General features: G+C 38.3%; 1 protein-coding gene across 1 annotated transcript; it reads left to right on the top strand.

Moving 5' to 3' along the window:
- The first annotated feature begins 8,106 nt into the window (after positions 1-8,106).
- Positions 8,107-15,654, top strand: LOC149828286 (U-box domain-containing protein 13-like). The gene is made up of 4 exons (XM_090016801.1): positions 8,107-8,414; positions 13,306-13,422; positions 13,512-13,943; positions 14,246-15,654. The coding sequence occupies exons 1-4, from the start codon at positions 8,133-8,135 to the stop codon at positions 15,350-15,352; spliced, it is 1,938 nt and encodes a 645-aa protein (XP_089872927.1). The 5' UTR covers positions 8,107-8,132; the 3' UTR covers positions 15,353-15,654.
- Positions 15,655-16,301: the final 647 nt, after the last annotated feature.

Raw genomic sequence — 16,301 nt, 5'->3', positions numbered from 1 at the left:
AGATGCGTGGTGTGTGACTGCCCGTTCGATCTTTTTAAACCATCCATCATTACTCTCTCTCTCTCTCTCTTATATATATATATAAGTAATGTGTTCCTTCTGCTCACTTTCTCGTTTTGCTCTCTCAAAAATTGTTCTTTGTTGTATTTTTTCTCACATCTAACACCATAGATGTGATCTATAGGTTTTGTTTAGTGGGAACCGACCTTTGGATCACCAAAATGTGACCAGTAGATAGTTTGTTTTGGTGATACAAAATCAATGGCTACGAAGGTATCAATTTTTTTGGCTCATAAAAATATTTTTTTTTCATAAAAAAAGACATGATCCAAGAGTCATTTCCCACTAAATCATGCATGCTAAACACATAACGATTCAGAATGGGGCAAAATGAGAGATGGGGCTTAATATGTTCATCTTTCTCTCTCTCTCTCTCTCTCTCTCTATATATATATATATATATATATATATAAACTGAACATAACTTAAGATATTAGGCCCACTTTTCTTGTTTTGCCCCATAGTTTGAAATGTTTTATGATAGATATGTACTGTTAGATGTATTTAGCATGCTCAATTTAGTGAGAAAGAAATCGGTGCCTTTATAGACATCGATTTTGGATCAGCAGAAAACCTGAAACCTGTATACGGGTCAGATCGCTGGTTCCTACTAAACAAAACCTATACATCTATGGTGTTGATGTGAGAAAAAAAATACCAAAAAACTATGATTTGTATATGCACCAAGATTTTCTTAAGTTTGTTTTATTAGTTTGTTTTTTTTAAATTTTACCTTACGGATGCAATTTAGATGCTTGGTTTTATAAAAATATACTCTTTGATCACCCGATTAAGATGTATAAGAAGGATATTCTAAGGCTTGAAAATTAGCGACTCAGAATTTTTGTAAATATTCAAGCATATAAAATTACATTTTTTGTTTCAATTACGGTGATCCAATAATCGATTCCAAGCAAATGGATGCCGCCGAATGTATCTGTGGGCTTAGATTTTGCAAAAAACCTTATGAAAATCTCGCTTCATATTACTTTACATATTTTGCCGGTTTACATGTTCCAGTTTTCCTATATATATATATAGGATTATATATGGGGCAATTCAACATAGTTTATTTGAGAGTAGGGATTCAGTCCTTTGACATAGAATGAGTTTCATCTTACGTTCAATCCTAGCCATCCAATCAATGGCTAGGATTGGTCCACTTTTTTGTTATCAACATCAAAATCAGCTGCTCCAAAAGGGGGTTGGAGTAGTGGGGTGGGGCCTTTGCTGTTAGATGGACAGTCAAGGTTCCATTCTCATGGGCATTGCCCTTATGTGTAAGTCAACGCGTAGCATAGGCCCAGGGAGCAGGGGTCCTATCCTTGGAGTTTTACGCTGCCGGCAGGTATGGCAGGCTGAGCCAGCACGACCAGGTCTTCGTGTTGGGTGTGGTTTCTTCGAGTTATAAAGCCAAAATAAAAAATGTAAAAATTCTGCTTTTGATGATTTAAGATTTTCTATTTTCTTGATTTTCTTGATTTTCTTGGTTAACTAGAGATGCAACTTTTAATTGTTGTGGCAGTTCTATTTGCATGAGATTGATAGGCCATGAATTACATATCATAGTGACAAAAATTTTAAAGGGATTACCCTCGTTGATAAGGAATCCCCTAGTTGGAACTTAAAGGAGAGGTTGTTTAGACCAAATTTGATTGTATGGATGTTTTCAACGTAAAAAAAATAAGATTTTTTAAGAATTGAAAATTTGGTACATTGCGTTTGTTTAGACAAAACTGTATCCAATTATAATAGGATGCAGATATGGTTTTGATTTTTTTGCTACTTAATCCCACAAATATCCGAATTTGGTGGATATCCCAATATAAGTAACAAAAGCAGATCTAGTATGAGATTTTCACCATTCAAATTCGAATTCGTTGAACCAACATCCGATTGGTCGAATATGGTATTGGCCACATCCACATCCAATCCAAATTTGAACCATTTACATCCGTACCCTTAGTAAATGCAATATGCACATTGGAAATACATGACATAAGGGCAGTTTCCTATTAAACAAACATGTATATCACATCTAAAAGGTCATATATATATATATATATATATATATATATATATATATATAGTTTTTCACTTAGGGCTTCCTTACCCACCAGGGTTGCAAATATCACCCCATTTTAACATGCAAAATAATGGCAGTACAATTCTCACAAGAAACTAAAAACTTTCAATTTTCTCAATTTTAATCGGAATATATATATATATATATATATATATATATATATATATATATATATATATATATATATATATATATATATATATATATATAAAGCAACCGTCAAGCTGGAAATAGGTAACTTACAAATTTGGGCTTCCTCCCAAACAAAAAATTCACCGTCTTCTATGTGGGGAAACCCACATACCATCCAGATATGGAAGACCCTAAATGAGGCATACAAATAAAAAATATATATAAAAGAAAAGATTGTCAAACTTTTCCCATGAAATAGCCAGCATAATGGCAAATAGAAAATAGCCATATTTTGGTAATGTCACGTTATTTTGAAATTTTCACTGCTTAAAACATTAACGAACAAGAAGAAAAGGATGAGATTACTATTTTCCCCAGAAAATTAATGTGTTTATATTGCATTTTGTGCTCATGTCTGTATTCTCATATATTGCATCCAATTGCATTTTCTCGCATGTGCAATGCATCTTTTTTCTCTTCCTCCTCCTCTCCTCGTTTATCTTTTGTCTCTCCCATCCAATATTCTGTTGGATGTATTTTGGTAATGTTGAATGGTGAATGTTCTCTCTCTCCTCTCCTCTCCTCTCCTCTCTCTCTCTTTTATATATATATATATATATATATATATATATGGTAAATATTAGCTACTAATAAAGGTCCATAATTAATGAGTAGAAATCATTTTTTTCTTTAAAAATTTCTACTTTTTTGTAGATTGAATGTTACATATGTGATCTACATGGTTTATTTAGTAAGAAATTTGTTTTGAATCATTTCATGACAAGTAATTAGGATTTTAAGGAGGCTCTAAAAATCAATGTCTCACAATGTGCCAAAATTTCATAACTCAAAAGATCACATTAGAAAAGCACAATCCAAGACTTGATCCTTAGCAAACAAACCATGTTGAACGCATCTATTTGTATAGATTGAGTCGATACAACTTGCACCTATGATTTCTAGCTCATATCATTAGTAACCAATATATATATATATATACATTTATTTATTGTCGAATTGGTAGATCATCGAACAACGATCAAAAGCACCTTGCATGTTGATTTTGCAAAAAAAATGCATTAGCGGCTGTCATGACTAGGGATGCACATGAGCCGGGTTCAAGACGAGCTTGGGATGACTCGGCTCGGTTTGATAAGAAGTGGTTGTTCAAGCTCGGCTCGAGCTCGAGACGAGCTTGAACAGCCTATGCCCAAGCTCAGCTCGAGTCAGCTCGCGTTAAATACATTTATAAATTTTTTTAAGTTTTTTTTTTAAATTTATGTCAAAAGTTCTTTTTGAAATAAACATAAGTGATAGGATTTGAACCCAAGTCACTTTTCAAAGAGACTAAAGACTCACCCACTATGGTAACACCTATGGATGGCAGTGGACTAGAGAAAAACAGAGTTTCGTCTTAACCTGCTTGGTTTAGACTTAGGATAATCAAAACCCATGAAGGTAGGGATGAACTTACTCTTGCTCTTGCCTCACCCTATCTCCCTTAATGAAATTACAATATACTCTTATATATTATAAAATCTTTATATATATATATATATATAACCGTAAACCCTTCCTTTCTTTCTTTTCTTCTTAATTCTCTTGAAATAGGAATAAAGTTATTTTGACATGTAGTACGACACCTTCAAGACTGGAGTTATCCTGGGCACCAAGTCGATGGACAAATCAATTTTTTGCACAGGTGACAGACATGGTAAGTCTTCAAGAAATACATCTTTGAAGTCTCAAACCACTTTATGACCCTCAATCGTTGCCACTTTGCTACTGTACATCACTTTCAACTGCTTGTTTAACCTCACAAGCAACAACTTCTTGTTCAACTTTACGAGCATGTCACTACTAAATAACATCCATTCTACATCATCAACATTCAAGATATCTATCCATATATGTTGGCCATCTAATTTTGAAGAACAACTATAGAGGAAGATCATTGATTCTTCTGCATATCCAGTTTTATAAGACATCAATGCTATAAATTCCTTATAACTATTCAAAGCAATCATGCTCGTAAGGAAGACCTGACATCCTGTTGAACGTATTTTAGCACCTTTAGTGCATAAATCATCTTTCCACCCTCAACATAGTTTATTGTACTGAATTTAATTATTAGGTGGTTGGGTCGCTCTAACAAGACCCTTCTACCATGATAATTTAAAATGGCAAAAATGCTTGTACAACCAATTCATACCGAGTATGACATCATAGTAAGTCATCTCCATCAGGATGAGGTCAGTTGACAACTTGTGTCCCTTAATAGACATATTTATACTAGAAAGGTAATTGACACATGTAACACTCACTCCCAGTCAACTAATAACCTCAAGACTCAAATCTAACACCCTCGTCGTCAAACTAAGGAGTTTCACAAAACTGACATAAACAAAGAGTGAGAGGCACTCAAGTCAAACAACACTCGTGCATAGTGATCAACTACAAAAATAATGCCTTCGATGATTCTGCTGCTCAAGCCAACTTCCTTTGCAGTGACTGTGTATACTCAGCTAATGTTGTTCCTCTGCTGCTAATTCTACTAAGACTGTTGTTGCTGAGGCAACAACAAATACTATTGTCGTAAAGACTGCCGAAAATGTTGTTGAGGTCATTGCTGGTATCACTACTATTGTTGCTGGGGTCTCTGCTGAGGCTGTGCAGTCTTCTTTGGCTAATCTCTGACATAGTGCCCCATCTCTCCACAGTGGAGACAACCCCAAGTGTCATGCGGGCATGGATGCTTTAGGTGACTACCTCTACACCTCGAGTAGATGCTGGCAGTTGGCTGGGTCTGTATGTACCCCTTATACTAGGTATGTTGCCTCTTCTCCATTGGTGTTTTTCCCTTGCCTTTGTAGATGGGCTCTGTTTTGTCCCTCCTCATGCTCGGAATGCTTTTGGACGCTTTTGGAATGCTCCCAGTCATCCTCTAGGGTGGTGGTTGCTTTAATGGTCTCGACTAGGGTATGAGGGCGACTAGTTAGAACCCGACTCCTGAGTCCACCTTTCAGCCATCGAACATACTTTATCGTTTGTGCATGCGCGATCAAATAGGTATTTGAGCAATAACACTCTAAATTCTTGAATCTAGCAGTGTACTCTACTAGTGTCTTGGTGTCCTGACCCCTTCGGACCTGGCAGCCTAATGGGCCAAGCCATGGGCTTCTTTTCAAACTCGAGCCAGTTAAGAATCGAGCCAAAACCCAGCTCGTTAGTAAACAAGCCCGACCCGGTCCATTAGCAGGCTGGGCCGGGCCGGGCCAGCCCGATGCCCACCCCTATTCTTACCAAAGAGTAAAAATATTTCAGACCCAAGAGGTTTGACGTAGTGGGACGGGGCCTAGATCGTTTGACATGCAGTCTAGGTTCAAATCCCATGGGTGTCACACCCTGAGTATAGCTGAAGCTTGATAACTCCTTGTGGTCGAGGAGTAAGCCCTTGTAGTTTTACGATGATATGGACAGAGACAGTAAGTACGGTAGGCTGAGCCAGCACAACTCAAGTAAAAATATTTAAACAAAATAAAAAAAAGAACTTTGTTTCTTTTGAATCAAAAGGCTATGCATCAAAGTTATTGGTTGGTATAAAGAAAAAAAGAAAAGTCAATAATGAAGGGAGAATAATGAAGAAGGTAGCAAAGGGTAATATTTATATTTTATCAGGTTAAACAATGATGATTGGTTTCCAGTCATGGTTTAGTTCAAAAGAAATGGACCAAGTTGTGGTTAGGGCTCTCAATGGTTCGGTTACCCAACCCGGATTAGGTCGGGTCAATAAAATTAATGCCCAAGTCAACCCACATAGATTAAAGGTACTCACATTGCATATTTTTCTAAAAAAATACTTATAAAGTTTTCAGTTCAGCCAGGTTAGCTCATATATCCAAGAAAAAAATGTCTCAAAACTGTGCCACATGTTACTAGGGTCAGGTTCGGATCCAAAGTTTTTATAACCATACTTGACTATTCTGCTTCGGGTCAGGTATCCAAGACAAATCCAACCCTAGTTGTTGTCTAAATTTTAGGTGGTTAAATGTAATATTTCAAAAGTTAGATGGTTTATACGTAATATAGCACATGAAGCAGAATTACGGTGAAATATGATTGCACAAATATTTGTGCATTAAGCACCTTATTACCCTCTAATCAGGTGCTTAATGCACAACTATTTATGCAATCATATTGCACCCGGACTCTCTCATGTTGAATGCATTTTTTTTTATTTAAAAAATTATAGTGAAAGGTATTATTGATATTTTAACAAGTTAACCAAACACGGTTTGTTTTCAACCATTGCCTAATATTCAACAGAAACAGACACCTCAAGACCGTAGCAGTACATAGGGCCCGGTCCAACTCCGGCCGTTGAGAGCTCAGCCCATCGGGCTTTAAGTGCGGTCTGTCCTAGTTCTTAATGGGCTCGGGTTTGAAGATTGGTTCATTGGCCCAATGAGCTAATGTGAAGCCGACTGGATCCGACTTAATCCAACCCAAATCTATTTGTAAATAGTAATAATTAACAAGTTCTCAACTTTTTATTCACCCAATTAATTATCTTTTTAGTTTTCTTGGTAAACTAGTCAACTGAGATACTATGCAATAGTTAATTTTTAAAAATTTTATATTATTAAAAAAATAATAAATAACTAAAGTTCATCGAGTCAACCTGATATCAGATACAAGCCCAACCCACGTATATAACGGGCAGGATTTCGGCCCTGAAGGTACCTAACCAGCAGGAGCCTAAAACCTTGGCTTAAACCCGGCGCCCACTCCTAGGGATGGCAGTGGGGCGGGGCGGGGGACAAGGTCTCCACCCCCGCCCCGCCTCAAGATTTTATCCTCCACTCCCGTCCCGCCTCCCTGGAGGGGATGGATTTTATCCTCCACCCCTGCCTTCATCCCCGTTTCATGTCCTCCATCCCCGGTTCAAACGGGGATGAGGCGGGGCGGGGCGGGAATATTGCGGGGAAAAGTGGTTGGGCGGGGATGAGGCGGGGACAGGGCGGGGAAAAGTGCACATCCATCCCCGCCTCCACCCTCGAACGGGGATGGATTTTAACCTTCGTCCCCGCCTCCATCCCCGTTTCATACCCTTCATCCCCGGTCCAAATGGGGCGAGGCGAGGCCCCCGCTTTGCCCCGGTCCACTGCCATCCCTACCCACCCCTACTAATACATGCCTGAAAATGAGGTGGTTAAGTGTAATATTTTAAATGCTAAATAATTTACAGAAATTATCATAAAAAATTGAGTGGCTATTTGTCAAATATCAACTTAAAACAGTGAAAGAGAAGAGAGGAGAATCCTTTGTCTCTTTCTTTCTTGTCCAATGAAAGAATCCAGTACTAAAAATCGCGTAATCCGTCTCGATTTCCAGAACTTCAGAGAGAGAGAGAGTGTGAGAGAGAGGAATCAGAACGAAATCGTGCAATCCTTTAGAACTCCATAGATCCCAAAAAAGCTCTTCCTTCTTTGATTTTCCCCACTCAGAGAGAGAGAGAGAGAGAGAGAGAGAGAGAGGTGCATCCCAATTGCAAGAACTCCAGAGATCCTGAAAAACTCTTTTCTTCGATTTTCTCCAGCTCCGGCAGAGAGAGAGAGATGTAAAATTCGATTTCTAGAACTCCAAAGATCCCAAAAAACTCTTATTTTTTTCTTCGATTTCCCCCAGAGAGAGAGAGAGAGGTGTAAAAATCGATTTCTAGAAATCCAGAGATCCCAAAAAACTCTTCCTTTTTCTTCGATTTTGCTACAGAGAGAGAGAGAGAGAGAGAGAGAGAGAGAGAGAGAGAGAGAGAGAGAGAGAGAGAGAGAGAGAGAGAGAGAGAGAGAGAGAGATGGGGGATGGTGGAAGCGGAAGGGAGGAGGTGGAGTCGCTGATGGCGATGGCGAGGGAGATATCGGGGATGTCGGATTTCCGGGGTGGCGCCCCCTCCTTCCGCCGGGAATTCGTCGGCCTCGGCCGGAGGGTCAGGCTCCTCTCCCCCTTGCTCGAGGTCGTCAGCGACGGCGCCGCCCAGCCGCCGATGTCGGCTGAGGGAATCGCCTCGATGCGGCAGGGACTCGAGTCCGCGCGCGACCTCCTCACCTTCGGCAGCAGAGCCAGCAAGCTCTTCATGGTAAAGTTTCTCCCTCCTCCGCACCTCTTCTCTTTTCTTGGCAAAATTTCTTCCTTTGGAAGGAAAATCCTATGAAAATCAGATTTTGCCTTTCACGATTGGCGAAGACACACCCTTGTTGGTGATTCTGTTTTGACAAGGATTTGGTGAATGATTCTATCGGAATTTGGTTTGGAATGTGGGGGTAGTTTCGTCCAACAGCATCCGATTCCTGCGTTTGGTCGTGTATTTATTCATGCAGATTTGATTTGAAAAAAAAGGGACGACTTTGAGTTCTTTGTTCTTTGTTATGAAAATTATAGCCGGAATGTTTCATGGTGAATTGTTTTACAAGGTTTGTGTTTGGTGAAATGTTTTAGGAAATTGGGTATAAAAAATATTCCAAAAACCCAGTTTTTGGAGGATAAAAAGATGGGAAAAACCCGGCTTTTGCCCTATAAATTAGATTTTCCTGTTGACAAAACTAAAGTGGCAGTTTTCATATTTGTGATGTATGTCTCGTGCTTGGACATGGGAGTGCTGTGTTAAGGAAAATCTTAATTTTGGAGAAGATTATGATTCTTATTCATGTGTGGTATGGGGGGTCAGACATGAATTACCCAGCTATAATAAACTAAAAATAGGATTTGGAGAACTAGGAAAAGTCGGGAGAACACCATGGGCTCAAGTGAAAAACTAGATATGCACTGGGTGCGTGGACATTAGCCAAGTCTTCTGCGCAACTTCTGAACGCCGGTAATTAGCATTACTTGGTGTTAAGTATTCTGCCAATCTTCTGCATGATATCATGCCTGGAATAGTTACATAATAGATTACTGTGACATGAAACATGCAGTGACAATGTTCTTCATTTTTCTGTTTTCTGGTTGAAGTTCAGTTGCTATTTAAAGCAATGCTTAAGTTTCTAGATTGGCTGCCAATGTCACTCATATGCATGCAATACCTCTATATTTCTCTTTCTTCTTTTATTCTCAAAGTTCTTCAGGACTACCTTTAGCTCATATTTGCTTGATGCTTTTGTTGTTATTCCTCATCAATACGGTACCCTTGACATGCATTTGGTTTAATTCACGGATGAAAAACTATTTGTTGCTGCAGAAAACTTGTAAGATATGTCTTTTAGCGAATGCATTGGTTGTTTACATCAGAGTTACCAGAGGCTTCTTAGGTAGGTGGGAAGGGCACTTCCCAGAAACTCGCCTGGAAGTGTGATACTCATGGCTTCCGAAACTTTATGGGAGTCTCGATTCCCCCACACATCTTCTATGCTTCCTATATGCTTTTTTCACGTTTCTTTTCATGTTTTCCATGTGCTTCCTCTCACGCTTTCACTTACTTTCCATGTGCTTTCTTTAAATTGGTAAACATCATTGTTAGATTTTAACAAAAATTTAATTCTTTTACTGAAAAATCATTAAATATAAGAATAATCAATTTTATTTTAGTTTTTATTGTCTTCTTATTCAATTCCTATTCAGTTCTCATATTGCTTCCTTTTTTTTATTCATGTTTCACTTCCAAATTGATACTTAGCTTTTCACTTCCTACAAATTTTAAAATGTCTCGCTTCTCACTTCTGCTTCCTGTATCGTTTCCAGCTTCCGCTTTCTAGTCTGGCAACCTTTGGTTTACATTGATTTACAGTTGCATACTGTATAATTTGTGACTATTTTTTTCTTTTGGTGCTTCTTTTCAAATCAACACCCAAGATTAGTTAGTTAATTTGATGATTTTCAACTCAACTAGAGGCTTAATTGCAAAAATGTTATTTATATTAAAATGCTTGTGGGAGTAAGAATCAATGAGTGAAACTACTGTGTTATATCCAAACTGACCCTAAAGTGGTGATACTTTTTGAAAACCTATAGTCACTTTTTTATTTTTTTTATCAAACTGAAATTACTAAACCACTCTTTGTTACTTTTCAAAATATTGTTTGATGTTTACTTATGAAACAAAATGACCTAACTTGTTGCCTTCCTGTTTATATGTGAATTCATGGGAAATAACACACCACAACATAAATATGCAAGCCAACTGAAACCACAAGGCAAAAATTATCGTGAAAAAGCCCTTCTGCTCAAAGGAGAAGACCATGGGGTAATACTGATAAAATCAATTAAGTAATGATAAATGCAAAAGGTTTTATTGGATCAATATGACTTAACTTGAGGATGCAATGATTTACAAGAAAATAATTAGCGATAGGGTACTTTTGGTATGATAATGACCTTTTTTCTAATGCTGAAGTTTGCCGAAGGTTTCTGCCAGCGAAAATGCTTTGCTGACTCTTAAGAGTACTCAAGATCCAAAGCCTCTCTCCCTCTCTATTTTCTCTCTTCCCCTCTCTCTTATTGTTGAATGCCTTCTTCTAGAGCCTTATTATGGGTTCCTAGCCCTTCTATCCTTAACTGAATTAGAATAAGATTATTAAGATGATTCTTATCTTGATAAGCTTCTAGAGAACTCCATCATAGAGTCCAACTTTTAGTAAAGTTTGGTGAGACCCTTCCACTTATGTCTTTTAGTAAGGTTTGGTGAGACCCTTCCATTAATTTCCAGCATGGTTGTTATGTCATCAAACTCTTATACTTTGAAGTTGCAGATCTGGTTTTGCCTCTTTTCAATGAAAAGGTGATGCACATCTCCTTTCTATGAGTACTCATCAGATAGTCCTGCGTTATTTTGTCATCAATTGATGATTCTGTTAAGGATAATGGTATACCAGAGGATAATGAGAAATCATTATCCGTCGATCCTGTGGATTCCACAATACTCGGCAAAGCAAAGGCAGCTAACAGATCCCTCAATACTGGAGTTATTCTCGGTAGTTACTGGAGTAGAGCATGAGCAATAAACACTTGCCTTGAAGGATCACACAAGATCGATGCCCACTTTACTCAATGACACCAAATGATGCCTTTTAAATGCCTAAAGTGATATAACTATTTTACCAGGTTGTGATTTTGCATCAATCAATGCATGCATGCACATGTTAAAAGATGCTAATGCTGCAATTGCAAAAATAATATGTGGTTGACTTTTATTCTTCATTATATTGGCATCTACCTCCGTCAACCACTTACCTTATTTTGCGATAATATTTCAGCCTTGCAGACCACTATCAAACCGGCTTTTCACTCCCGCATGAAGCATGTAAAAATTGACTACCACTTTGCAAGAAGGTGACGTTGGACACTCTTGTTACCAAATATGTCTCATCCACCAAGCAAATTGCTGATATTTTTACCAAATCTCTTCCTCACTCTCATTTTGCGGATCTTAAAATCAAACTGGGCCTCTCTATTCCTCCCGAGTCCAGTTTGAGGGGGCATGTTAGTGAGAAATCCAGACCCACAGTCCAGATCGTGAGAAGGTACAGACCCATGGTCCAGGTCCAAATTCAGTTGGTGGGTCCAGTCCACTCCAAGGGAAGAAAGAAACTTACCACCATGCTAAGGACTTCTACATAGAAACTCATCACAAGTTGAAAACTTCCCATGACAAGGGAACCCACAATGAAAACGAAACCCAAGGTGATAAGGAAATTGTGTTTCCTTCCATCTCAAGAGAGTCACAAGGTAGGATTCCATAATCCACACATGGAAGGAATCCATGAAGAAGAGGAAACAAGGGGTGGCGCCAAACCTCTCACTAAATACTAAGTTTCCTATTTAAATCCTAAGTTTAGGTATAATTAAGAAAATTCCTTGTAAATCTCCTAAACTCTCCCTCTAGTAAACATTATAAATAGTGGAAGGATCCACCACCAGAATTCATTGTGGTGGAAGCCATGGAATGGTATTCGGCTTCAGAGCTGGACCAAGCTACCATAGGTTGCTTTTTGGCGCTCCAAGACCAAGCACTTATATTGAATTAATCAGTATGAAACTATTGAGACGTCATATGCTAGCTGAAGTCCTGATTGGATCGTGGATCTAAGATCCAGTCTTATTGTATTTCTGTGTTTCATATATTGTTTGTTTTGTTTGTTTTCTTTATTACTCCTTGTACCGTATTCTTTTTATTGTTAACAAGGGTATTTCTGTCATGTAAGAAACTGTGCACTTAGTATAAAAGGTAAAGAAGAATAGAGGACAACCCACATTGGGAATCATTCAACTTCAGCCCCTTTTTGTAGTGTCTCCTCCTCTTCTCTCTGCAGTGAGTTCTGGTAAGATCCCAGTTTATCAGAAGCATCATCTTACACTTGTCACATCCAATCATTCAAATAACCTTGCTTTCAATACTTCAAATTGCACAATTTGTCGGTTTTTAATCCACTCCTGGATTGTGGTAAAAGATTCTACTTGATTTAATGTATCCTATTTAGGAGAATCCTTTATTTTCAATGCAGACCTTCATGAGTTGACTTGCTTAAAGACAGCTGAAGTTAATGCTTGTGAACATGAAACAAAAAAGATGAATTGCCTAATATGCTTTTGTCAAATAGGTCCCTGAGTTTTTTGTCAATCATATTGGCAGTTTTTGTTGGGCTTAGTCACATTGAGTCCTGTTGTAGATACTATGCTTGGGTTGCTTCAATTCTCATGTTTGTCTACTGAAGCATTTTGTAATGTTAATTTGATACAGAGCACACGCCTGCATCCATTCAATTGTCTCAGATTTGTCTGGTGAAGTTTCTTGTAATGTTTAGCTATGGGTTCTTGGTTCATTTAATTAACTTTTAGCTCCTTAACTTTTTCATGGCTATATACAGTAGCATTCGTGAAAGGCCTCAGCCACATGAATTTGCAAACATGATTCACTGTCATTTTAATATTGAATGCAGAAATCTGTTGGGGAAATTCTTGTGGTAATCATCTAGTTTAGCATCTTATGCTTTTTTCTTTTAACTTGAAACTAGCTTTTTGTGCATGATTTCATGTAGGTCATAAAAAGGGTAGAAATGATGAACAGACTTCAGAAAGTGAATGACCAATTGGAGCACGCTCTGAGTGCTATTTCCTATGATAAGCTTGACATATCAGATGAAGTTAGAGAACAGGTAGAACCTTATTCACTTTGTGCATTCTACAGTAAGACTTACATATGGTATCCAAGTGATTTATTTTACTTTTTTTCTTTTATGTCTAGGCTGAGCTTGTGCACTCTCAATTTAGGCGAGCCAAAGAACGGGTTGATGCATTTGATAATGAGCTTTATGTCGATCTTTCATCTCTCTATGACCAAAATGACAATGTAGATGTTGATCCTGCTATAATGGAGCAGCTGACAGAAAAGTTGCAGCTCTCAACCATATCAGAGCTGAAACAAGAGTCTTTGAGTTTACAGGAGATGGTTATTGCCAGTGGAGATCCAGATGGGAGCCTGGAAAAGATGTCAGCTTTATTGAGGAAAATTAATGACTTTGTGCAGAGCCGAAATTCAGAAATGATTGATCCTACTGCAGAGAAGAATCCTACTTCATGTGAAGAAGACCTTCCATCGCTCATCATACCAGATGATTTTCGCTGTCCAATATCTTTGGAATTGATGAGAGACCCGGTCATTGTTGCCACTGGACAGGTCTGAATATCATTTAAAATTCCTTTCTTTATGATGAATGTTTTCCTCTTTCTTCCACTTTTTCTTTTTCTTTTTCTTTTTCCACTGTATCATTTAAAATTTATTTCTTTATAATGTTTTCTTCTTTCTTCCTTTCTTCTTTATTTCACATGAGCTTGAATTGAAGACATTTTCTTAGGATGTTTGCCACTGGTTCTTGGTCAATCCACTATCTTCAAGTTGCTCTACAATTTTGCTCTCTTAATGACCAAATTATATCTCAGGTTTGAAGTAGGAAATAATCAACACGGTGGGTTTTGCAGACATATGATCGGTCTTCCATCCAGAAGTGGCTAGATGCTGGGCATGAGACATGTCCAAAGTCGCAACAAACTCTCCCTCACACCTTTCTTACCCCAAATTATGCCCTTCGGAGCTTAATAACTCAGTGGTGTGAGTCACATGGCATCGAACCACCAAAACGCCCCTCTGCAACAGGCTCTGCTGATTGTGCAGCTATTAATGCTCTCATCTCCAAACTCTCTTCACCTGACTCAGATGATCAGCGAGCTGCTGCTGGTGAGCTTCGCCTCTTGGCCAAGCGTAATGCTGACAACCGAATCTTCATTGCCAATGCTGGAGCAATTCCTGTTCTTGTTGTTCTCCTCACTTCAACCTCAGACCCACGTACCCAGGAGCATGCAGTAACTGCCTTACTAAACCTGTCAATATGCGAGAACAACAAGGGCTTGATCATGGCCACTGAAGGAGCTGTTTCAGGTGTGGTCGAGGTCCTACGCAAGGGGAGCATGGAAGCAAGAGAAAATGCAGCAGCTACACTATTTAGTTTGTCAGTTGTTGATGAGAACAAGGTGATGATTGGTTGTACTGCAGGGGCCATTCCAGCACTAGTAGAGTTACTAAGAGAAGGGAGTCATAGGGGGAAGAAAGATGCAGCTACTGCACTTTTTAACTTGTGTATATTTCAGGGAAACAAGGGGAAAGCAGTGAGAGCTGGGGTGGTGGAGACACTAATGGATATGGTTGTGCAAGAAGGAGGGATGGTAGATGAAGCTGTAGCAATAATGGCAATACTTGTGAGCCACCATGAGGGTAGGGTAGCAATTGGGGCTGCAACAGGGGCAGTAAATATTCTAGTGGAGGTGATAAGTAATGGATCACCAAGAAACAAGGAAAATGCAGCAGCTGTGTTGCTGGCACTTTGCACAGGGGATGCTAATCGTCATTTGGCCGAAGCATGCGAGATAGGAGCAATTGGGCCATTGTTGGAATTGGCACACAGTGGGACACCAAGGGCCAAGAGGAAGGCTGCTGCACTAGTAGAACACATGACCACGTATGAAGAGCAGCAGCAACAAGTTCGACAAGAACACCACCATCAACAACAAGAACATCTGGAGCAACACTGATCCTTATTACTATACAACTATATTGGTGATATTTGATTCTTTTAATGTATTCTAATATTATGTAGTAGAGGTGGAAGATCATCTCTGCTTCCACGTCGGTGGCTGTGATTTATTAATGAGATGTATTTGTAGTTCTTTTTTCTTTTTTGCTGTCAAAAATATAAAAAAGAGTCTCTCTTATCTGATCTTTCTTAACTTTGTTAGTTGTTTAGAGTTGTTGAATAATTCTTTATTTAGAATATACTGTTAAAATGTAAACAGCACATATATAATAATATTATTATTATAATATTATTATTATATATTTTTGTATTTATACTTTTTTATTTTTTTATAATTTTTCTTTTTTGTTTTTGGTATCTACATCTAGTTTGGTCAAGTTTAGATTGGAACTTGACCAACTTTCGAGCTGTTGGAACCAGTCCAATAGAATTCTAGCCGTTGGACTAGTTCCAACTCCCAAAAAGGGAGAGCTCCTTAATACTCTTTGTATAAATAGGGGTGCATCCCCTTGTGTAATTCATTCCTCTAAATGCTTTTTAAGCATTTTGTTCTCATAAATAAAGTGTTATTTATTTTTATGCTTTTCCATTTATACCCTTTTATGGGTCTTGTCTAAAGTATCTTTTAGATACTTCCTTTCGAGTAGATTCAAGTGCATTCGTGGAGCCTACCATTTCATTACATGGTATCAAAGCTACGAAACTCTTAGATCTTGAAAAACTTTCACCTTGATTTCGGTGCCTCTTGTGTAAAGGTGTATTATCACCTTGTTCTTACAAAAAGTGTTTCGTTACTTGCAAATGAGTGTTTAATCACTTGCCAAAAGAGTGTTTTATCACTCTTTTATCGACTACAAGAAGATCCATTTGGAGAAAAAGGACTTGAACAACAACATTGTATTGTATTCCTTTCTTCCTTTTTCTTCCCTTTTCTTTTTTTCTCTATT

The sequence above is a fragment of the Nuphar pumila genome, chromosome 9 (genome assembly GCF_984573655.1).
Source record: "Nuphar pumila chromosome 9, dmNupPumi1.hap1.1, whole genome shotgun sequence".
Taxonomy (NCBI): Eukaryota; Viridiplantae; Streptophyta; class Magnoliopsida; order Nymphaeales; family Nymphaeaceae; genus Nuphar; species Nuphar pumila.
This window is presented reverse-complemented; position numbering and strand designations above follow the sequence as displayed.